Source organism: Botrytis deweyae, assembly GCF_014898535.1.
Source record: "Botrytis deweyae strain B1 chromosome Unknown BDEW_016, whole genome shotgun sequence".
Lineage (NCBI taxonomy): Eukaryota > Fungi > Ascomycota > Leotiomycetes > Helotiales > Sclerotiniaceae > Botrytis > Botrytis deweyae.
Genome location: NW_024066223.1, coordinates 792,932 through 813,372, shown reverse-complemented (window position 1 = coordinate 813,372; position 20,441 = coordinate 792,932). Strand labels below are relative to the sequence as shown.

At 43.5% G+C, this 20,441-nt stretch overlaps 6 protein-coding genes across 6 annotated transcripts; 4 read left to right on the top strand and 2 right to left on the bottom strand.

The window, feature by feature from the left end:
- Positions 1-887: 887 nt before the first annotated feature.
- Positions 888-3,634, top strand: EAE98_007228 (uncharacterized protein; the record flags this gene model as incomplete). Its single annotated transcript, XM_038954851.1, has 4 exons — positions 888-1,691; positions 1,757-3,083; positions 3,136-3,470; positions 3,530-3,634. The coding sequence occupies 4 exons, from the start codon at positions 888-890 to the stop codon at positions 3,632-3,634; spliced, it is 2,571 nt and encodes an 856-aa protein (XP_038808993.1).
- Positions 3,635-8,334: 4,700 nt separating this feature from the next.
- On the top strand, positions 8,335-8,713 carry EAE98_007227 (uncharacterized protein; the record flags this gene model as incomplete). The annotated part of the gene is made up of 2 exons (XM_038954850.1): positions 8,335-8,424; positions 8,573-8,713. The coding sequence occupies 2 exons, from the start codon at positions 8,335-8,337 to the stop codon at positions 8,711-8,713; spliced, it is 231 nt and encodes a 76-aa protein (XP_038808992.1).
- A 1,513-nt stretch (positions 8,714-10,226) lies between these two features.
- On the top strand, positions 10,227-11,477 carry EAE98_007226 (uncharacterized protein; the record flags this gene model as incomplete). The annotated part of the gene is made up of 1 exon (XM_038954849.1): positions 10,227-11,477. One exon carries the CDS (start codon positions 10,227-10,229, stop codon positions 11,475-11,477), a length of 1,251 nt encoding a protein of 416 aa, XP_038808991.1.
- A 726-nt stretch (positions 11,478-12,203) lies between these two features.
- EAE98_007225 (uncharacterized protein) lies at positions 12,204-13,220 on the bottom strand (the record flags this gene model as incomplete). Its single annotated transcript, XM_038954848.1, has 1 exon — positions 12,204-13,220. The coding sequence occupies one exon, from the start codon at positions 13,218-13,220 to the stop codon at positions 12,204-12,206; it is 1,017 nt and encodes a 338-aa protein (XP_038808990.1).
- Positions 13,221-14,268: 1,048 nt separating this feature from the next.
- Positions 14,269-17,009, bottom strand: EAE98_007224 (uncharacterized protein; the record flags this gene model as incomplete). The annotated part of the gene is made up of 3 exons (XM_038954847.1): positions 14,269-15,727; positions 15,777-16,489; positions 16,553-17,009. 3 exons carry the CDS (start codon positions 17,007-17,009, stop codon positions 14,681-14,683), a joined length of 2,217 nt encoding a protein of 738 aa, XP_038808989.1. The 3' UTR covers positions 14,269-14,680.
- A 1,610-nt stretch (positions 17,010-18,619) lies between these two features.
- Positions 18,620-20,280, top strand: EAE98_007223 (uncharacterized protein; the record flags this gene model as incomplete). Its single annotated transcript, XM_038954846.1, has 3 exons — positions 18,620-18,737; positions 18,813-18,871; positions 18,937-20,280. The coding sequence occupies 3 exons, from the start codon at positions 18,620-18,622 to the stop codon at positions 20,278-20,280; spliced, it is 1,521 nt and encodes a 506-aa protein (XP_038808988.1).
- Positions 20,281-20,441: the final 161 nt, after the last annotated feature.

Sequence of the window (20,441 nt, the reverse complement as noted above, 5' to 3'; positions counted from 1 at the left end):
TCCGAGGAATTACAATTACCATCAATCATTTTATATCATATCAAATCATATACCACACACATACACATACACATACACATCCACATCCACATCCACATCCACATACAACATATCAGCAGCAGCACCACTCGTTCATATCGTATTATACCTATCTAATCTATCATCCTCACTCATCCCATACCCCTCCCAGTCCCTCCCCTCTTTTTGAATAATCTCCCTCCCCTTCAATACCTACCTACCTAGTCCCCTCCTGTCCTCCTGTCCTCCTGTCCTCCTGTCCTCCTGTCCTCCTGTCCTCCTGTCCTCCTGTCCTCCTGCCCTCCTGCCCTCCTGCCCTCCTACCTACCTAGGTATCGCATTCATCACAAGCAACTGAAGAGCCCAAGAATCTCTCGTGCGTCCCAAGCCACTCAAGAAGTCAGGAATCCCCCGTCATAGATTGATTCACCTCCATTCATCTCACAAAGATATTATTGTGGCCGCCAATTTTATCTACGAACCACCCTCCGATCATATATAGTGTTTTGGCTGCACTGTTCAACGAGTAGACACTCCGTACCCATACAGATTCTCTGGTAATTCCCGCCCGCTACCAAACAACAACAAGAACCATTACCTTGCCCTCTTCCCCCTTCATTGAGCGAAAATTGGGCGACACTTCCTCCCAGTACTACTTTCCTGTACCAATATTTATTTGACTTGCACAAAGGAGATACAGAACAGACAGTGAACCCCGTCACTCGTTACCCTGTACCAATTTGATATTGCATGCAGATTTCATTTTTTCATTGGCTCAAGTGTCACGGCAATTTACGAAACACTCATCCTCCACTCAAAGCGGCGGACCTCCCAAAGTTCAAACGAAGGTCTGAGCAGTGACCAAAGATATGGATCAGGAAATCAAAACAACCAGCCGCAGGTTAACTAAGTTAACTAAAAGGCCACCACCATCCAAAGCTATAGCTTCATTCGAGGCAAGACAAAACGACAGCTCATCTTTTTCCTTCCACACTTCTTTACGAAGTCAGCGTAGCTCTGGAAGCTTACAGCGAGCCCCATCGGCACCTTCTTACCCCAGATCTTACTACGCTCCAGGTCATACCCGAAAACTTACCTCTCCCCATCCCGCATCCAGTAATTCGTCTCTGGAGCATCAATATTCAAACACCTCTCCAGTATTGGCCGGCTCAGAATTCGTGCTTCAGCCCATAGGCATGGGAGGAGCGAATGATAATCGCCGTTCCATTCCATCACGACCAATAAGTGAGAAGAGTTCCGAAGACTTTATCGGTGCTCCCTTTGATAGTTCTGGTTTATTTAGTCACATCGATTCAACAAAGTCTTCTAGTACCCCAAATACCTTGCGGCGACCGCCACCACCACAGTTATCGCATACGAGTCCGGCATATATGCTAAGTCCACAGTTACGGCAATCCGCAAGTTTTACCGCAGGCGATAAGATGAGCGAAAAAGCCCCTCCACGCGTGGGTGAAAACCAGCTCATCAGTCCCAAGAGATACTCGGATGAGACCAAGGAGCCTAAATCGGGAATGCTAAGAAAAAAATCGGGCTTCTCTGGTTTTATGAGCAGCATAGGTGTTGGCTCACCTAGAGGGGTCAAGATCTCCGCACCTGAGAATCCTGTACATGTTACTCACGTTGGATACGATAACACAACTGGTCAGTTTACTGTAAGTACAATCAATGACGAATTGCCCCGCCCCAAAGGATTCTTCCCTATCTGACAAATTCTTAGGGGTTGCCGAAAGAATGGCAGCGTATGATCAACGAAAGTGGAATCACGAAAAAGGAACAAGAGCAGCATCCGCAAACCATTGTCGATATCGTCGGTTTCTATAAGGAGAACACGGATAAAGGTGGTGAAGAGATATTTGACAAATTTGATCATGCAAAGGTACCAGAGATGACGATGGCGCGCACTGCGCCGGCGCCATTGCCATTGTCCCCGACCTTCAATACCCCGAATTATGGTTCAATGACACCGATGATGAGTCCTCCAGCTAGTCCTCGATTTCCCTCGAATAACGAGATGAATTTCGAGAACCCAAGATCCCCGCCTCCAATTCCGCGCGGAACTCAAGGTGTGGGTTCTCAGCCCAAGCCTGAGCTCAACGGGCTCGTTCCCAACAGACCAGCCCCTAGGCCACCTATGTCGATGCAAGGGCCTACTCGAGTTGCACCACCGCCACCTGCCGCTGGTAAAGATTCTGGAATTGGAATGACCCGTCAAAGTGATGATTTACCGGCATTGGCTTACGTGCCTCCAACTGTACAGGACAACGGCCCCATGCTTCCAGAAGAACACAGGTCAAGATCGAGATCAAATTCAAAAGTAAACGGCACACCACCATATGCAACTCCAGTGCCAGCATCTCCACAGGTTTACCAACAACAGATTTTGCACCATCAAGAGCAGGCAATGCAACAGGCTCAACAGGCAATGAGCCGATCGATCAGCGTCAAGAAGCCCACTCAGCAAGCCACTCCGCCTACTCCTCAAGGTCAATTCCCAGCGAATGGTGTTCCACACCCAAGCCAACAAGCTAGACAAGTACCAGGTCCACGTCCCAGGCAACGAGCACGACAAAGCACTGGTTTTGATATTGTCACCAGGTTAAAGCAAATTTGCACAGAGGGTGACCCTCGCGATATCTACAGGGAGCTCACTAAGATTGGACAAGGTGCATCTGGTGGTGTCTACACTGGTTATGAACGAGGGACAAATCAATTGGTAGCCATCAAACAGATGAATCTCGAACAACAGCCAAAGAAAGATTTGATCATCAACGAAATTCTTGTCATGAAAGACAGCTCTCATCCGAACATAGTCAATTTTATTGATAGTTTTTTGGTTACTGGAGAACTTTGGGTAATCATGGAATACATGGAGGGTGGCAGTTTGACGGATGTTGTTACTTTCAATATTATGTCAGAAGGTCAAATTGCGGCAGTTTGTCGGGAGACTTTGAAGGGTTTACAACATCTGCATTCCAAAGGAGTCATTCATCGTGATATTAAGTCGGACAACATTCTGTTGTCTATGGACGGGAACATTAAACTCAGTAAGTTTGCTACCTTCCGAATATGTAACACTAATCCTAACATCTCTTGCAGCTGATTTCGGCTTCTGTGCCCAAATTAACGAGGCTCACAATAAACGTACTACCATGGTTGGTACACCATACTGGATGGCACCCGAAGTTGTCACACGCAAAGAATATGGACGCAAAGTTGATATCTGGTCTCTTGGTATTATGGCGATTGAAATGATTGAAGGAGAGCCTCCCTACCTCACCGAATCACCCCTAAGAGCTTTATACTTAATCGCAACGAATGGCACTCCTGCTATCAAGAACGAACAGGAATTGAGCGTTGTTTTCCGGGATTTCCTTTACTTTGCTCTCAAGGTCGACCCAGAAAAGCGAGCTAGTGCTCATGATTTGTTAAGGGTAAATACTTTCCTTCACCACATCAATATTGACCGAGGCTAATAAATCATCTGTTGTAGCACGATTTCATGAAACAATGCACAGACCTCATACAATTGGCACCTTTAGTACGATCTGCACGCAATGCCCGAGCACAAGAAAAGGCTCAGAAGGCACTATCATGATCTTCACAAAGTTGAATCATGAACGAATAATGAACTCAAAACATGATGTTGGCGCCGCAATCTTTGCATGGAGCAAAGAAATTGGCTTTATTCTCTTGGCGTTTTGGGTGAACATGGCAAGAAATGACCTTTTCTGCTGGTCGCATATGTTTGCTTCCGTTGATAGAGCACATGGAACCATTATATCACCTTTACTTTGGAATACATGTTCTTCTTTGAATTTGGGGGCTTTTCATAGATTAATGCACACACCTGGATATATGGTGTGCAAAGCAAAGCACAGCAAGAATTTCTGAATCGTTGAGCGCTTTTTGACCGCATCATATGTCAGCATTTGCAGCAAGCAAAAGTTGATATTTGCGAATCGCGACCTTTGGCTATTTTGTTCTTCTATATTTTGAGCCATAGCACAACCCTTCTTTTTTTTTCAATTTACTTTTTTCTCTTCTCTCAGGTTAGGTGGAGATGGAAAAACTTCTTTACATATATGAGATGTAGGGCTCTCCGTGGAGGAGATTGGGAGGATTTGGTATCACTATTGGATTTGATAAGGATATCATGGAACACATTAGAAGAGCTGATGGGCGGTCGATGAATGGTTGGCGAATATATGATATCCTGATTGACTTCAAAAAATTTGCTTTTTCGCCTTTTGCCCTTTATGTTTGGAGGATTGGATAGGCAATTAGAAGTTGAGGGTGATGGAACGGGATAGGGCATTTGTATTAATGGTGGAGCCTTGTTCGGCCCCCCTCGCGGACTTTTTTTTTCTCTTGAATGTTGGTTGGGGTGGTTTTTCTTCTTTACGGTGGCATTTTGAGTGGGTGATGTGGAAGGGTGACGATGAGATTTAACTTTGGGGAGGGGAGAATGGATTAGATGTTGAATGAGTACAGTTGATAGTAGTTCAAAACGAAGAGGGATTTCACTTCATTTTCGTCTGATTTATCGGCTGATGTGTAGATGTGTGAATATGATGTGATTAATTGTCTTGATGAGAGGTAAGGAGGGCAAATGCAAGCAAGCAAGTGCTTTGCTTCTGTCTGTGTATTATTTATTCCCTTTTCGTATCGTATCGTTTGCGGAAGTATCGATAGGATTCGAGAATGCAATGAATGAATGAATGCATGAATGATGTGAAGTGAAGAATCGCTCTTGTATAGAGTAGAGTAGAGTAGCTTTCGAGTTCCAAGGAGGATTCGATAGTTTGTTTATATATGTGGTAGTTTGTAGTAGTTTAAGTACTAGGTAGGTAATGATAGATGATAATGGATTATAATAGATTATTATGTTAAATCCCTATGTAAAGTAATTAGATGGAATATTTTACTTTTTGAGATGATTTGTTTTGTTTTGGAAATGGGAAAGGGGAAAGGGGAAAGGTGAAAGGGGAAATGGATTTTGGATTTTGGATTTTGGATTTTGGATTTTGGATATGATGTTTGAAAGTTTGTGTTTTTTGGGGGGGCGGGGGGGAGGGAGGGGTATTGTTTGGTCTGTTTGGTCTGTTTGGTCTGTTTGGTCTGTTTGGTCTGTTTGGTCTGTTTGGTCTGTTTGGTCTGTTTGGTCTGTTTGGTCTGTTTGGTCTGTTTGGTCTGTTTGGTCTGTTTGGTCTGTTTGGTCTGTTTGGTCTGTTTGGTCTGTTTGGTCTGTTGGAGGGAAAGGGAAGACGATATGGTGAGGGTAGGGGTGAAGTTCAGGGGGCTTGGAAAGCTGGATGGTTTGAGGGTTTGAGGGTTTGATGGAGGCTAGGTTTGATGGTTTGGTGAAGACTGTTTCGATGGCATAGCTTTGTGGTTGTAGTAGGTGTGGGTGTGTTGTGAGTATAGGTATGTTGCTCGGATTTGTGAGACGCTTTTGATTTTGATTTTGAGGGGAGGGCTGGGGTTGCGGTGTGGTTGTGGTTGTGGTGGGGAGAAAAGTTGGGAGAATGGGGGGTAGGTACTAGGTAGCTTTTGTATTGCGTGAGTGCAGTGTGGAAGTTTTGGATGGGGGGAGGGGGGGATGGGGGGATTCGAGGGATTGGTGTTGTAGGATGGGTTGTGGGTATAAATGGGATGCTGATGTGAAAGGAGTGACGATGGGACTTGAGGGGTCTGAGGGGTTGTTATAGGGAGAGAGAGAAAGAGAGACTTTTGTGGAAAGGATATTGAAGAGAAGAGTTAAAGATAGCACGCTGGTAAGGGGACGAAAAGCGATGGCTTGGGTCTGATTGTGGTTCTACACTTGAGAAACTTAGGGCGGGGAGGGAGGCTTATTGGATATCGGAGGGTAGATGGTCAGATTGTTGTATGTGGATAGTCAGATTGTTGTATGTGGATACTATAGGTCGATATTTACTGTTCTCTTTTCTATGATGATTGAGAAACAGTGCCGTGTATGGAAATTAATATATCAAGGTAGTAAGTAAGTAGTGTGTACGCTGAGTGTGTATGTGCTAGCGATTGAATGGATTTGAACTACATACTGATCTTGGTGTTCGGTTCTCCGTGTATACGAATGCTATTTTTGAAGATGATTATGTATGAGGTGTCTATGTAGGCTTGGTTTACTAGGTATATATAGTCCTGGCTTCGCTTTCTTGCAACCCTTTACATAGGGTTGAAGATGGTGGCTTATATATACTTACTTATGCTTAATATGTTAATCCCCATTACTGCGGTCATCCGGTGGTTAGTTGGGATTCACTCTTTAACAGATGACTCTGACTTGTACTACTATACCAAATGTGAAGATATATAAGTCGCCTTACTTCTCTCTATCTTTTTCTCTTCTGTGCCCCATCTGCAGGTCCCTGTTCAAGAATGAACAACAAGGGCATTCGGTAGTTGGTGTCTTTTGAGATAAACCTGGGCAGGTATGTATAGTCTGGGAGAATATGCTGTGGAATAAGTAAGTAAGTAGTCTTTCCGTAAAGCTGGTGGTAAGGTTTGTCGTTTTTTCAATAGCGCTTGAGGTTACTAGCCGAGGTTCACTCCTGGGGATTGACAATGAGTGCATTGAGTAAATATGTTGATTAATGTGAATAAGTGACAACAACTTCACTGTATCATTAGTAGAATATATTCCAATCTCACTTACCATGAACATGAGAATATATTTCGGATCATGATCAGCTGAAAACTTCATAAAAATAGACAAGCAACATCTAATCCCCATCGCTAGTCCTGTCATGATACTTTTGTCGACTTGTCGTTCTTTTTGTAGCACACTTGCAAAAACTTGTAAATATATGAATATCATATGTCATAATACAGTAATTAGAGAACTACGAGCCTAGAATATGCCCCAACCGCTCCACCAAAAAATACAAAAAGATATTCCGGTACGGGGAATTGAACCCCGGTCTCCCGCGACTTGATTGAAGCTCGAAAGCTTCGGATGAGAGGCGGAAATGCTAGCCACTACACCATGCCGGATGTTTACATGATTGATGGAAGCAGGGCTTTTTATTGAGAATATATTGTATGTTTATAGAGTGGGGCGAAGAGAATTTTGATAGTAGAAAGTTTAAGCGAGGGACGTGGGGGGCTGGCTTGGCTGGCTTGGCTTGGGTGGGGGTGAGATGAATGGAATGTTAAATTGAGAGTTGGAAATTTTGAGGTTGTATTATTGTGATATCAATCCTAAACAAATATTGCTATATGGTCTTGAGAGGTGTTGTTTTGTCTCTAGATGAACCATATCGATTTTATGTAAAATCTTCGGGGGTGATGACTATGAAAAATTCCATGCGCTTTTTTCTGACTTAAGAAACTACATTGAGCGATGACTTTTAAGCGCTGTTCTTCAAATTTGAGCGCCGTCTATCTAATTGTTAATGTCTGTGAAGAATTGACTATAAATGATGGTATTTGGATAGTATTCTCGCTGTCGTCAAATCTTCCCTCCCCAAACTCATCTGCCGAATTTACTCCGCCGTCGATCACTTCACTTAAGATATCGTCTGGCTCCAGTATCATTTTTTGATAGTGTTATAGCGATTTCGTGTTTAATACAGAGCACGAGATGTTAGAGCTAAGATAATGCTATTTCGTATTGTCGAAGGAATGTACACTTCGTTTTTGATATATATCTACCCGCTTTGGTGTGTGGTTCATATCTGCGTTAAAGCAATTGGAGCATTTTGAATACAGAAATACTGTAGTCAGTGGAGAACCTGATGATTTGAAGTAAGTATCTACAGCTATATCACGGGCGGAGACACCACCTATACCGGCTCGCCTTACTGGTATTCACTATCTCGATCGTGAATCTTTGTAATTCTTCGGATATAAAATACGCTCCAGAGGTCGAAGACCATACCTCGAATCTTTGTTACCATCATTACATAGACCTTAGGGCTTGGGGAACTACCATCTGAAAATTCTGTAAGAGTTTTTCTGTTCCGATGACGTGAAAGCTAGGTCAACAGAGCCCCAAAACTGTAAGGTTCTTGTACTGTTAGTAGCATCTCAAGCACCATAGATATTCGAAGTCTATTGTCGACAACAAGAACCTCCTGTCATATCTTCTCATTCTTTTATTGTCGTTGCCAAACGAGAAGATATCTATCAATTTCCAAACTCAAAGCACGAGTACTTTGGCATAATCAATCTCACTCATTCTTCTTGGAATTAGAGATATCGAAGGAATTTCGCTCCCGCAGAGCATTTTTTGTATAATTTCAAATCAAAACCACGTACTGTGTCGACTGGAAGATGTTTATGGATTTATTTATAACCTTCCTGCAGCTGCTTGAAGCCGAGGGCTCGGAAGAAGTAAATAGCCTCGTTTTGCCATTCGACTATGTAAGTTTAGCAAACGATGGTTTCCCCTCACTCGCCCCATCTATTGATACCACAAAATCCACTGAATACCCTACTGCTCAAGGTTCACTACTCCAGTACAAGCTAGCAAAATTCCTTCCTCTTTCGTCCCACTTGATGATTATTTAAGCTCCTTCCAGATTCAAGGTTTGGAGGGGTCAAACAGGGAAAAGATGCTCATCTGGTTGGCTATAGGGCCTGGGACCCAAGACCTGGCGAGAAGGCTCAAATGTTTGTTAACGTTCCTACTAAATCGACCATTGTTAGTTGAGAGAAATATTGTGCAAAAATTATGTCTATTATCTCATCGTCTCCCGAAAAATGAGATTGACAACAGCAATCTGTTATTTTCATCGTCTCATCTTACAATCTTTCCGTCATCACTATCCTCCAATACTGTTTGTTCTTCCTACTGTTCTGTTTCTACTTATATGAATTGAAGCTGTAAGTACTACTTCGCATGCTCTGGGTTGGAACACCTGTCGAACTTAAGGTGTACAAGCAACGCCAGTCCTCGATGACAACCTTCGGTACTTCGTTTCCTTGCAATGCCCATGTAGACAGAAATATTTTCTATTTTTTGCAGGTCTCCACGTAGCTCAACCCGCAGTGGGCGGTGCAAACTGTGGAGCTTAATATAGATGATGAATTCAGCTGATTTGATCTTCACACTCCTCGTGCTCGTGCTTGTGAGAATCAAGAAGTGAAGCTGTTTTTGATAACTAGTTGACATCTCAATCACCTAGAACCAAGAATCAAAAGTACTTCTGGTCAAGACTCTCATTGATCCAGAGCTTCAAGAATGCAAAGCGGCCCTTAGTTATTGCGAATGCAGACGGACAGGGCAGATTGATTTCTTCAAGACATTAACATGCAGCCGAGTTGCGATGATCGTGTCTGACTCAAAATTTGCGATACATTGCACAAATGCTTTCTCGACAAAGAAGACGTGTATGATACAAGATGATAGTAATACACAACTTGTTAATATCCTTTGCTTTCCCCTCTCGCTATCAAAGGTCAAACGATGATTCAAACAATCCATATCCAAACACCCCCAGACGAAGCCTTTAACCTTTCATAACACACAGTATAGAGCAGACTCCAGCGTAGAATAAAAAATAATCAACACTTGAGATTCATAAAATATCACTAATAGAATACGTAGCTACTTACGCATGATACCAGCTGGCTGTGTTTGACCGACTTCTGCAAAGACTGAGAGAAAAGGCTTCTTTGGGTCCTGACTCTCATCTCAATATAAATATAGTTGATTTCTAAAGTCATTTACTTAAACAAATGAGCTATTCACCTCATATAACTAACATTTTGGAAGGTTCAGTCGGAATAGCCTCGTTTGGGGCCGGAAGGAGCTGTTGACTTTTTTCAAAAATAGGAGGGGTTTACCCGATGCTGATTCTGATTCTGATTCTAACATGGAACCCAATATTAATAAGATTGTTTACAAGTGAATACTAAAAATTAAGATTGATAAAGTATCATCTTGGCCATCTCCAGGATAAGAATTTGAGTGGTCTCGACAAAATTTAATTAAAATTCTTGGAAGTGGCATTCACTACTGCCGCTGTACCTACACATGAATGATCCAAGATAGTCAGCTTATTCTCAACTAAATATCTCTAGTCAAGAAACTCAAAATACGGCTATCTAGTACATCCTCACATATAAGGACGCTCTTCAGCCCCCTTCTGTCACCATCCATTCAAAATACATCAACCCTCCCAACATCTTCGACTTCAATAATATCTAAACCCATTTCCGAGATGGATAGTATTGAATCCCAGCTTGTTCTTTTTCGACAAAATCCATTTCGATTCAATCGATATCTTGCCGTCTCGAGGCCAAGTCCATCAGATGCCTTAAAAAACTCACCCTTGCGCATAGTTCCAAACGATGTTATGCAAATGATTGCTAAACATTTTACTCCTGCATCGGCTGGATCCTTTTTCCTCACTTGTCGACAAATTGGTTTGGTGATTGGAACGCAATACATCGATGGCTTGAAGACTTCGAAAGACGACACACTGGAATTTCTGAATCTTTTGGAACATGATCTTCAAGATCAAATCGCTTGTACTTTTTGCAGAAAACTTCATAAAATACGAAATGCTGAGAGATATGCCAAAAAGTCTTATTGCTGGGAAGGATACTCAACTGACCCAGAGATTTCTGGACTTCCAGAATTTGATACAATACCAAGTTGTGTAAAAGAGGATGAATTGCGCCGGGTGGGTTTATATGCCCACAAGAATTTTGGTGTCACTATTTCCAAAATGGCAATAAAGCACTACCGACTTTTTGGCAACGATGCTCAAACCAGGCGGCTCTTAAGGCTTTTGTCGGCACCCGAGAACTACTCCGATGATAGATCTTGCAAAAGTTTGAGGACAGAGAAGAAAGGAGAATGCCGTATGAAGAATGGATCCATATTCACCCGGAAACTCATGAAATACAATTGGAAATGCCAAAGTCTTGAAATACCTAGTCATATACCTATTTGCTCTCATCTTCATCTCGCGAAAGTTGGTTCTAAGCTCTGCGCCAGATTATACTGTGCCTACAGTAGACCCGAAGAGATCTGGTCAGCGTTACAACTACCTTGTCAGAAATACACTGCCACCAACGAGAACAACATCTCCCGCGATATTCATTCGGGACTTTTGCAGTGTCGGTATTGTCTAACAGTATTCAAAGTTGAATTGAAGCACCATAATCGATACCCTATCTCTCGCTGCACCACGGCACTGGCAATCGTTGTTTACAAGCAGTTCGAGTCGGAGGCAGATTGGAAGACGCATCTGCCACTTTTAGGTTCAGACGACGGAGAAAGCGTACCGATTGAGTTCTCCAAAGAGAAAATCAGCTCTGTCTTTGAAGTGGATGATACTGGTTTTGGACCTACATTTACTTCTTGGAGTGAGTTTTATCTTGCATGGCAAAAAGTGTTTCTGGATGAACTGGAATTGGCTTGTCTTGCAGTGATATTGTCACTATTGTACTGGCATCGTACATAATTCAGGCAACGAACACTATCTACGACACTCATCTTCGGATAAACTTCTCGCTAAAAACACTCAATATAGACATGATTCATGAAAATTCATATGATATTCCTAATATTTCACGAAATACAACAACCTAGGGAGTAATCTAATTTCATCTTCCGGAGCAACATCGTCGGCAAGGAACAAACTGGTGTCAAGATAGCTAGAACTTAAACGATGGATTCTGATGCGAGTGTGATGTTAATAGCACTAGACTCGGAACTTTCGAGTCTGTTAGAGATTACAGCGGGGAGAAATTGAAGGAAGTTATAATTCTGCTTTATTGGTGTAGGTGAAAGAACAAGGTGTCTAATAGTCTGGTATAATAAAGATGATCAAATTCTCAAATAAATTAGAATAATCAAGTAAATCATTTGAGAGAATAAATTCGATTGAAATGCTGAACAATTTTCGAATTTCGAATCACTTTTAGATACTTAAAATCACCAGAATCTTATATCGTTGAATTACTGCTCGGACCATCGAATACTCTGGGAAATAGAGATACAGGGATGTCAAGAGCCCAAACTTTGGTATCATAACCATCTGCTTTTAGTTCTATATCCCTCGAGTAAATAAATTCATTAGATTTTTTGCTGCTTAGGAAAAAATGAGTGTATTATGCACAGTTTAGCATCTACCAAAGTGAACAATTGAACACCCTGATACCATACATGATACTGGGTTTTCAAACTCTCACTCATCCAACCCGACCATCTTCAAAGAGTCCAGCCAAAGCCTACCTTCTTTTTCTTTGTCAAAAGCATGCTCCACATATCCCGGGATATTAGCAACATGATCGAGCTGACGATCAGAAGGATAGAGTCCTGCAACTTCGCAATTCTCTAGGTACACCCCGCCTTTATTCTCAAACTCCTTTCCAATCGCAGCCAACACTGTCGTCGCAGCACCTTGCTCTGGACTTTTCATCGTTTTCCTCATTATCTCTGTGGCATTGTACTCCGCTACGTCTTTCGGGTCAAGATGTCTACTAATGCCAGACGGTATTGCTCCCGGCATCAGCGACGTTGCATGTAACCCTTGATGACCATAGCGACGATCAATCTCATTGGCCATGTAGATGTTGGCTGTCTTTGATTGCGAGTACGAACCCCATAAGTCATACTCTTCTGGTCTTTTGGTGTAGTTGTAATCATCGAGTCTGATACCCCCATTACGATGGCTGGCGCTGGATACCATAACCACCCGCGAATTAAATGATGGAGAAGCAGAAGATAGTAATGTATCCTTCAGCAGTTGAAAAAGTAGAAAATGTGCCAAATGGTTAACCCCAAATTGCATCTCGAACCCATCCACAGTTGTGTTATAATTTGGAATCGCCATGATTCCAGCATTACACACTAAAATGTTCAATCTAGAGCTTTTTCTTAGAAATTTCTCCGCGCCCAATCTCACCCCAGCTAATGAGCTGAGATCCATTTCCAGAATCTCCACTCGGCCGGGCTCCAAGATATCCTCGAGTGCTTTTTCAGCAGTGGTGATGTCCCGTGCAGTTAGATACAATGTCGCACCCGTGGTAGACAGAGCTCTGGCAGTTTCGACCCCAATTCCTGAGGAGCAACCGGTGACCAGGATGGTTTTTCCAGTGAGTTTGCCTGTTAGATCCTCATCCTGTACAATCTGCAAGGCGGTTGGACGTGCATCGCCCGGTCCATTAGTTGACTTGTGTGCCTCTGTCCACTTTGAAGGCATATTCTATGTGGTTACTCGAGGAAGAAGCGTGTAAGGGATTCGAAGATGATGATGGTATTGAAGATGGAAATAAACTCATGCCAAGGATCAAAGAATGGATTTATGTAAGTTATCGCATATCTGTATCGCTTCTCTCAAGAATTGGAGGATGGAAGGAAATGATTATAGAGCCGGGGTTTATGGTACATGTTACATTGTAAGCCACTGACTGCAATAATCATTGGTCAACAGAGCGAGAAAATCCAAAGATCCTCCATCTCCGAGGTACCATCTCACCATGTACAGAGAGCTGCCCCCCAACACTGTCCAAAAAAATCCATCTTGACTTCTCCATCAACAAGATGTTGCAGATTCTCAGAACAAATGAAGTTCTCAAGGTTATATCAAAAAACAAATCTATCTGTGCTCACTTATCATTCCAGAAAAAAACCACAATCACCCCACACTACCCCACTATCACCAAAGCTTCACAAGTTTGAACCCACCACAACTTCAAAATTTGACAACAAAACACAATCTTTCAAAAACATATGAAGATTGAAAAGGCAAAACATTATTGCGTTCGCCGGGAATCGAACCCGGGGCCCATCGAAGTTGTTTCGGACTCTTCCTATGAAGGTAGAGATAGATGGCAACGATGGATTTTACCACTAAACCACAAACGCTGATGATTAATTAGTAATGATGCAGGGAATTGCATTATTTGAGTATATCTCATTATTATATCGAATAGCCAGGTAATAGACTAGACACAGAGTTTACATTCGATGCTGGTCTGGGTGCATATGCAAGTAGTTGTGTTCCTGAGAAGGGGCGCGCAACTCCATAACTAAGCCATGGGAAGGAGTGTTTTTTGGAAGAACTACTCAAATATATGTTGTACTGATAGTCTCGAATCAGTATTTGGATTTAGTTACATGTCCTTTGCATCTGTTCGCAAAGAGGAGTGAGTCTTTTGTCGATTGTCTATCGTAGACGAGCAACATTTTTTCTCTGGAGAGAATGATGAAGGTGACACTTGGTAGATTCTAAATATATAGATTTCGGATGAGCAGTTGATTATTCTTCATATTTCTTCGTTAACTAAATCTAGCCCTTAAAATAATAGTATCAAAGATAGACTCTCGGACCTAGGGTATTTTGTCATTGTCTAACAGACCCTAAACAGGCGGATCAAGCTGGAGAGATCAATCATTTGCTACAACAATGAGGATTTTCTTAGATAGCGTGCTATTTCTAGTTGATTCAATTCAACGTTCTTTGAGAAACAATCTGCCACCGCGGCGTCGTCACTCATTTGACTGCGACAAAAATCCCGTTCAAATGGCCAAGTTAGCTGGCCAGTGTCGTAGTGTGTCTTTCTTCCGAGTATAATCATATAATCGTAGCAGACCGATCTCCAATCGGAGTCTCATAGACTTTCTGAATGCATGGCGCGTATCTGAAGTATTCGCCTCGATTTAGACAACCTCGAATGTTTGGATGCCACTTTTAGTCCAAATAGATTCCATAAATTTAACAAAAGTAGAATCACCGATTCCACCACCGACTGCTATACCACCTTTATCAAACGTGGCAATACCCACTCTCTCATATACCTCTGAAGTTTCTGATTGCCTCAAAACTAGTGCTAAATGACGGTGATCATTACGCCTAACACCTTGGAATGAATTGATCCACAGGCAATGTAATTCTCCACAATCGACTCTATCTTTGATAATTTTTGACAACGCCAGTGGGGCATCTGCCATCAACTTCCCAAAATTTTGATTGTCTTTTATCGCTCGACGCTTTGCTTTGATATCATGGAAGAAAAATTTGTAACATTGGAATTCCTCGTAGAATAATTCTACTTTTGTTGGTGTAACGGATCTTCCCTGCAAAACAATCTTTCCACTTTTAACACCACCGTATATATTAGACGGATCGATTAGAGTTGTATAGCAATCCAAAATTTTAAAATCGGGGGCTATACCACCAGTACTGTAGTGATTCCCGATGTTAACACCCTGACCTGGCTTCCCACTTGGTATAAATTTTGAATCCAGAGAAGCCCATGACCACGTGGGCGCATTGTATGGGACAATCCGAACTACCTCACGAGGTTCATTCTCCGGAAAGATCACACGCCACAGCAAATCATGATGCAGGTTGTCTTCCCAAAGACCAGCAAAATAGCGCGATGTTGTCGATTTCCCATTCTTTATCCTACGTTCATGGCTGTCGAAATGAGACGCAATCCCTGCAATAGCTGGGAGCCGATCTGCTGGCTTACTGAGATTGAGCTTGGAATATTCATCAACTATGCCCCACTGTCCGAACCATTGATCTTTTTTCTCTCGGTGGCTATAGTTGTGATACCTTGGTACTGTATCAAGGCCAAAATGAAGATCACACGGGCATATACAAACGACCATGCTGCTGCATTCCCAGATCATTTCTGCTGATGTGAAGTGTACAGTTCGAGGTGCCAGGAAACGTTCTTGATATGCCCACGCTCGGGACATCTGGACAATGTTAGCCTAACTCTTCTGCATGCCCTTCTGAAACGCCTACCAGAGGACCTTCTATACGTAGTTCGGAATCGTGAAAGTGGCTGTGATCTATCTCCTGCATATATATCGAATAATCGCCATGATTTGAAGTACTTCCTGACCACCGAATCTCACGCGGGGTCCCCAAGAATCCATCCTCCTCATTCCAGCCGTCATAGAAAAGGCCGACGGTACTGTCCTTGCAAGCAGTTGCAGCTATATTCAAGAAACTAGAAGAGTAAATCTGTGCCATCCTGGAAGCTTCTAAATTCCAATCTTCTTCACTATCTTGGATGATGCAAAGTGAATCAATCCATATATAGTTTATGTTCAGGTGGTAGGTGATAACTACAGCATCTCGGAATGTTTTTGGTAAAGAGTCAAGAACAATCCCAGATGCTCTATCGGATACGGTGGCCTTTGAGGTCGTAATAGGCGCATGGTTTGCATCGCCCCAACAGTGACTTAGGGTTGTGTACTTTTGGCGTTTTCCATTGCTGTGAACCAAGTAAACTTTACCATCAGGGCCAACCCGACTAACATCTAGCACACGAGTAGGTAGCACTGGCATGATAAGTTCGCTGACTTCGTGGCATTGATGGCCTATAAGAGCGGGACTATCAAGGCTCACGCACTGGCTGAGCCACTTTTTGATATGGCAAATTGCATTCCACATCTCAACTCGCGGAGGAATATGTTGCTGGGGTGCAAAGCAAGGCCATGGTGAAGGTTGACCTTGGAGTTTCAGTTATAGAATTCCCAATGTAAGTTATTGCAGAATTGACGAGGCGGTCTTACCAGGCAAGGTGCGGAGGCTGACACAGTACTCTCTCTGGGGAGATTCCTTCCCATCCAAAGAAACTACCGCAGCTAAGTAGCCATATTGGAAAGAAAATTTCAAGAAAGTCGCACATTCCACTTTGTAAGTTGCAATTTTCAAGAGGATTGAACACAGCTCGCAGCCTTCTGCTGCTGTTTTCCTTATCATAAACACTCCGATATATCGATTCCCAGGTTTTAACTTGGTTGGGTCAAACGGATGTAATACCGAACAGGTTTTACATGATCTTTGTGTCAAATCCTTACCTTGCGCATAATGTAGCAGCGTATGGTTATCTTCCAAACGGTTGTTATCACCTTCTCGTTCGTGGTTGTCTAATGTTACGTCGCCCGTGCTCTGATGTTGTTGAAGTTGCTCATAATTCTTCTCTTGCTGCAGTCTCTTGCGCATCATAATCCTGTTTATTAGCTTCATAATTTGTCTCCCGCGGTGAATTATCCAATTATCGGCTTGGCATTCTAGATTCAAATTCTGAAGTAGTTGTTGTTCATTTGAGTGGAGCCGCTTGATATTACGGACAACGCCAGGAGAGCTCTCTCCAGAAATTCGGTGTTCCGGAGTAAGATGTTGCTGCGTTGTCATCTACCCGCTGGCGCTGGATCTTATCGAAAATAAAAGCAGCAAGCCATGCTGTCCTATCACGTGGTAGACTAGTGATGCTCCACTCGAGCCACTCTCCTCTCTTCTCCTCTCTGCTCCACTCTTCGTATTTCAACATCCTCTCTGAGGGTTTTTTTACATCTGCCGCAGGATCATCTTTCACGGAGTATACTCCGTAGATAAAGCAAGTCGATATATGGTCAGACCGTATTCAAATACGATCGATGTTTGCGTTCGTAACGCAGCAACGCTTATGTCCTTTTTCTCATTGACCAAAGAGTTAATCTTCTAGACTTCGCAATGTTTTCGGGACAAACATCCTAAGTATCGAGATAAAAAGTTCTTTTAGTTCCAAGGCACACTGTACATGAAACTATTAGGCAAACAACATCGGTATTTATTGGATCGCAGACAAGACAACATCGATTAGATCGGTGTGCCTCGGGATGATAGAGGTCGACGGCTTAACGTAGTCTTGTGAACATCAAGCTTTTCTCTCGCTATTTTCCCACTATATGAGGGCCAATCAAGGCCTCCGAAAACACATTATACTTCTAATTGACAGTTACACGTACCTGCATCTGCCGAATTATTCCATCAGGCTATGGTTACAATTAGAAGTGGGTACCCCCCAGACCAGTGCTTAAGCGAGCACACCTTTCACATGCACAACGGGACGGGCAGCTCGATTCGGCAGTTTATTGCCGACCTGGGGCCCCGGATTTCAATATTGGGTTAATCACAATTCTTAAACACTCTGGCTTACCCCGCAGATCTAATTACCAAGATCAACCTATGTGCTGCCGATTGGAGCGCATGGAATATCTTTATACCTGCAGGTCTTGGGATCCGGTATTGGATATAAACATCTGCAGCTACAAGATCCGCTGAGTTAGTTCGGAGAACTAACTAATAACACATATTTGTTCTAATTAAACCTGGCACGGGTCATTGAAGTGGCGGGCATTTCCTCCACTAATTGTGGACACAGCACACATATTCTACTGGCAATACCTATGATTAGTTCTGCGGGGTGCATTCGGGATGACCCGAGTTCTCCATCAAACTGCTGCTGTTGTTTCTTTAGCACTGTACAAGTCAGACCTCGTGACGCGTATAATACTTGTTCCGCGAGCATCAGAGGTGGAATAAAAAGTTCCATATGACTATTGGTCCTCGGAAATTCCGATGAGTGGCTACCTTAAGAGTAATTATCAATACGACTAGGTAGGTGCATGGTATGCGTACCAATCAGGAGCATGCAAGCTAAGCTTCACAAAGTTGATGAAGATAATAAAAGGCACCCAAGACGCCGACCTTACAGTTTTCAGTTCTACGTTAGTGGCCATCTAAGCTTCTCGTTAATGACCTGAGAACTTTCAAGCGTGCCTCACATCGTCGTTCCGCCATCAAAGTGATTAGATATGTTTTCACGTCAAAGACTTCAACGCGCTCGCGCACTTGCTCTAGGCCTTGTTGCCGCTAGCCCTCTCGTTGCCGCTGGACCCTGCGATATCTACTCCTCTGGTGGAACTCCGTGTGGTAAGCCTTCAATTGATTCCTTCAGATCTTGTTACGTTGTAAAGATTCCCGATGGCTGACCCTTCAATCTTACAGTTGCCGCACATAGTACTACTCGCGCTTTGTACAGTGCTTTCAGTGGCTCGCTTTACCAGGTAAGCAATTAGATGCTCAACATCATAGTCTTTGGTAAACAATTACTGACTCTTCGATGTACTAGGTGAAACGTGGCTCAGATGGAACAACTAAAAACATTGCACCTCTAGCTGCAGGAGGAGTGGCCAACGCTGCTTCTCAAGACACTTTCTGCGCTAACACCACTTGTCTCATCACAATAATCTACGATCAGTCTGGTCGTGGTAACCACCTCACCCAAGCTCCTCCTGGAGGATTTGACGGTCCTGACGTGAACGGTTACGATAACTTGGCCTCAGCAATTGGCGCACCAGTCACACTCAACGGTCAAAAAGCATACGGAGTCTTCATTTCGCCCGGAACAGGCTATCGCAATAATGCCCCTAGCGGAATAGCCAAAGCTGATGCAGCGGAGGGTATGTACGCAGTTCTCGATGGAACGCACTACAATGGTGGCTGCTGTTTCGATTACGGTAACGCAGAGACTAGCAGTACTGACACTGGTAACGGTCACATGGAAGCCATCTACTTTGGTGACAATACTGTTTGGGGATCAGGGTCCGGCAGCGGTCCTTGGCTCATGGCCGATCTTGAGAACGGCTTGTTCTCTGGTAAGAGCGCTAGTGTCAACACTGGAGATCCATCGATCACCTCCCGTTTCTTCACTGCAATCGTCAAGGGAGGACCAAACTTGTGGGCCCTTCGAGGTGCCAACGCTGCATCTGGGGCTCTGTCGACGTACTACAGTGGTGCGCGCCCAAGTGCTAGTGGATATAACCCAATGAGCAAAGAAGGTGCTATCATTCTCGGAATCGGCGGAGACAACAGCGTAGGCGCTCAGGGAACCTTCTACGAGGGTGTGATGACCACTGGTTATCCTTCTGATGCCACCGAGAACTCGGTTCAAGCCAACATCGTAGCTGCTAAATATGCTACCACATCATTGACCAGCGGAACTGCTCTCACCGTTGGTAACTCGATCTCTCTTCGGGCTACTACCGCCGGGTACACAACACGCTACATTGCACACACCGGGGCCAGCGTGAACACTCAAGTCGTTTCGTCATCCAGCACCACCGCGCTCAAAAAGCAAGCTAGCTGGTATGTTCGCGCCGGTCTTGCAAACAGCGCCTGTTTCTCCTTTGAGTCAAACGATACCCCCGGCAGCTATATCAGACACTACAACTTCGGACTTCTGCTCAATGCCAATGACGGCTCCAAGGCGTTCCGCGAAGATGCCACATTCTGCCCACAAGCTGGTCTTAATGGCCAAGGTAGCTCGATCAGAGCTTGGAGTTACCCTACTCGCTATTTCCGTCACTACAACAATGTACTTTACGCTGCTAACAACGGTGGAGTTCACACCTTCGATGTTGCCGCCTCGTTCAACGACGACGTAAGCTTTGTTGTCAGCACCGGCTTTGCTTAGAGTCTTAACCTAATACACCCCCAAATGCTGAGCGTTTCATCGATTTCCTTCGGTATGAATTGGTCCACGGCTTGTTCGTTCACATCAGTCTATTGAAACATAATAGTATGTAAATACACACGTTATACGGCTAGTCTAGGCAGTATTTCCCACAAGGTTTA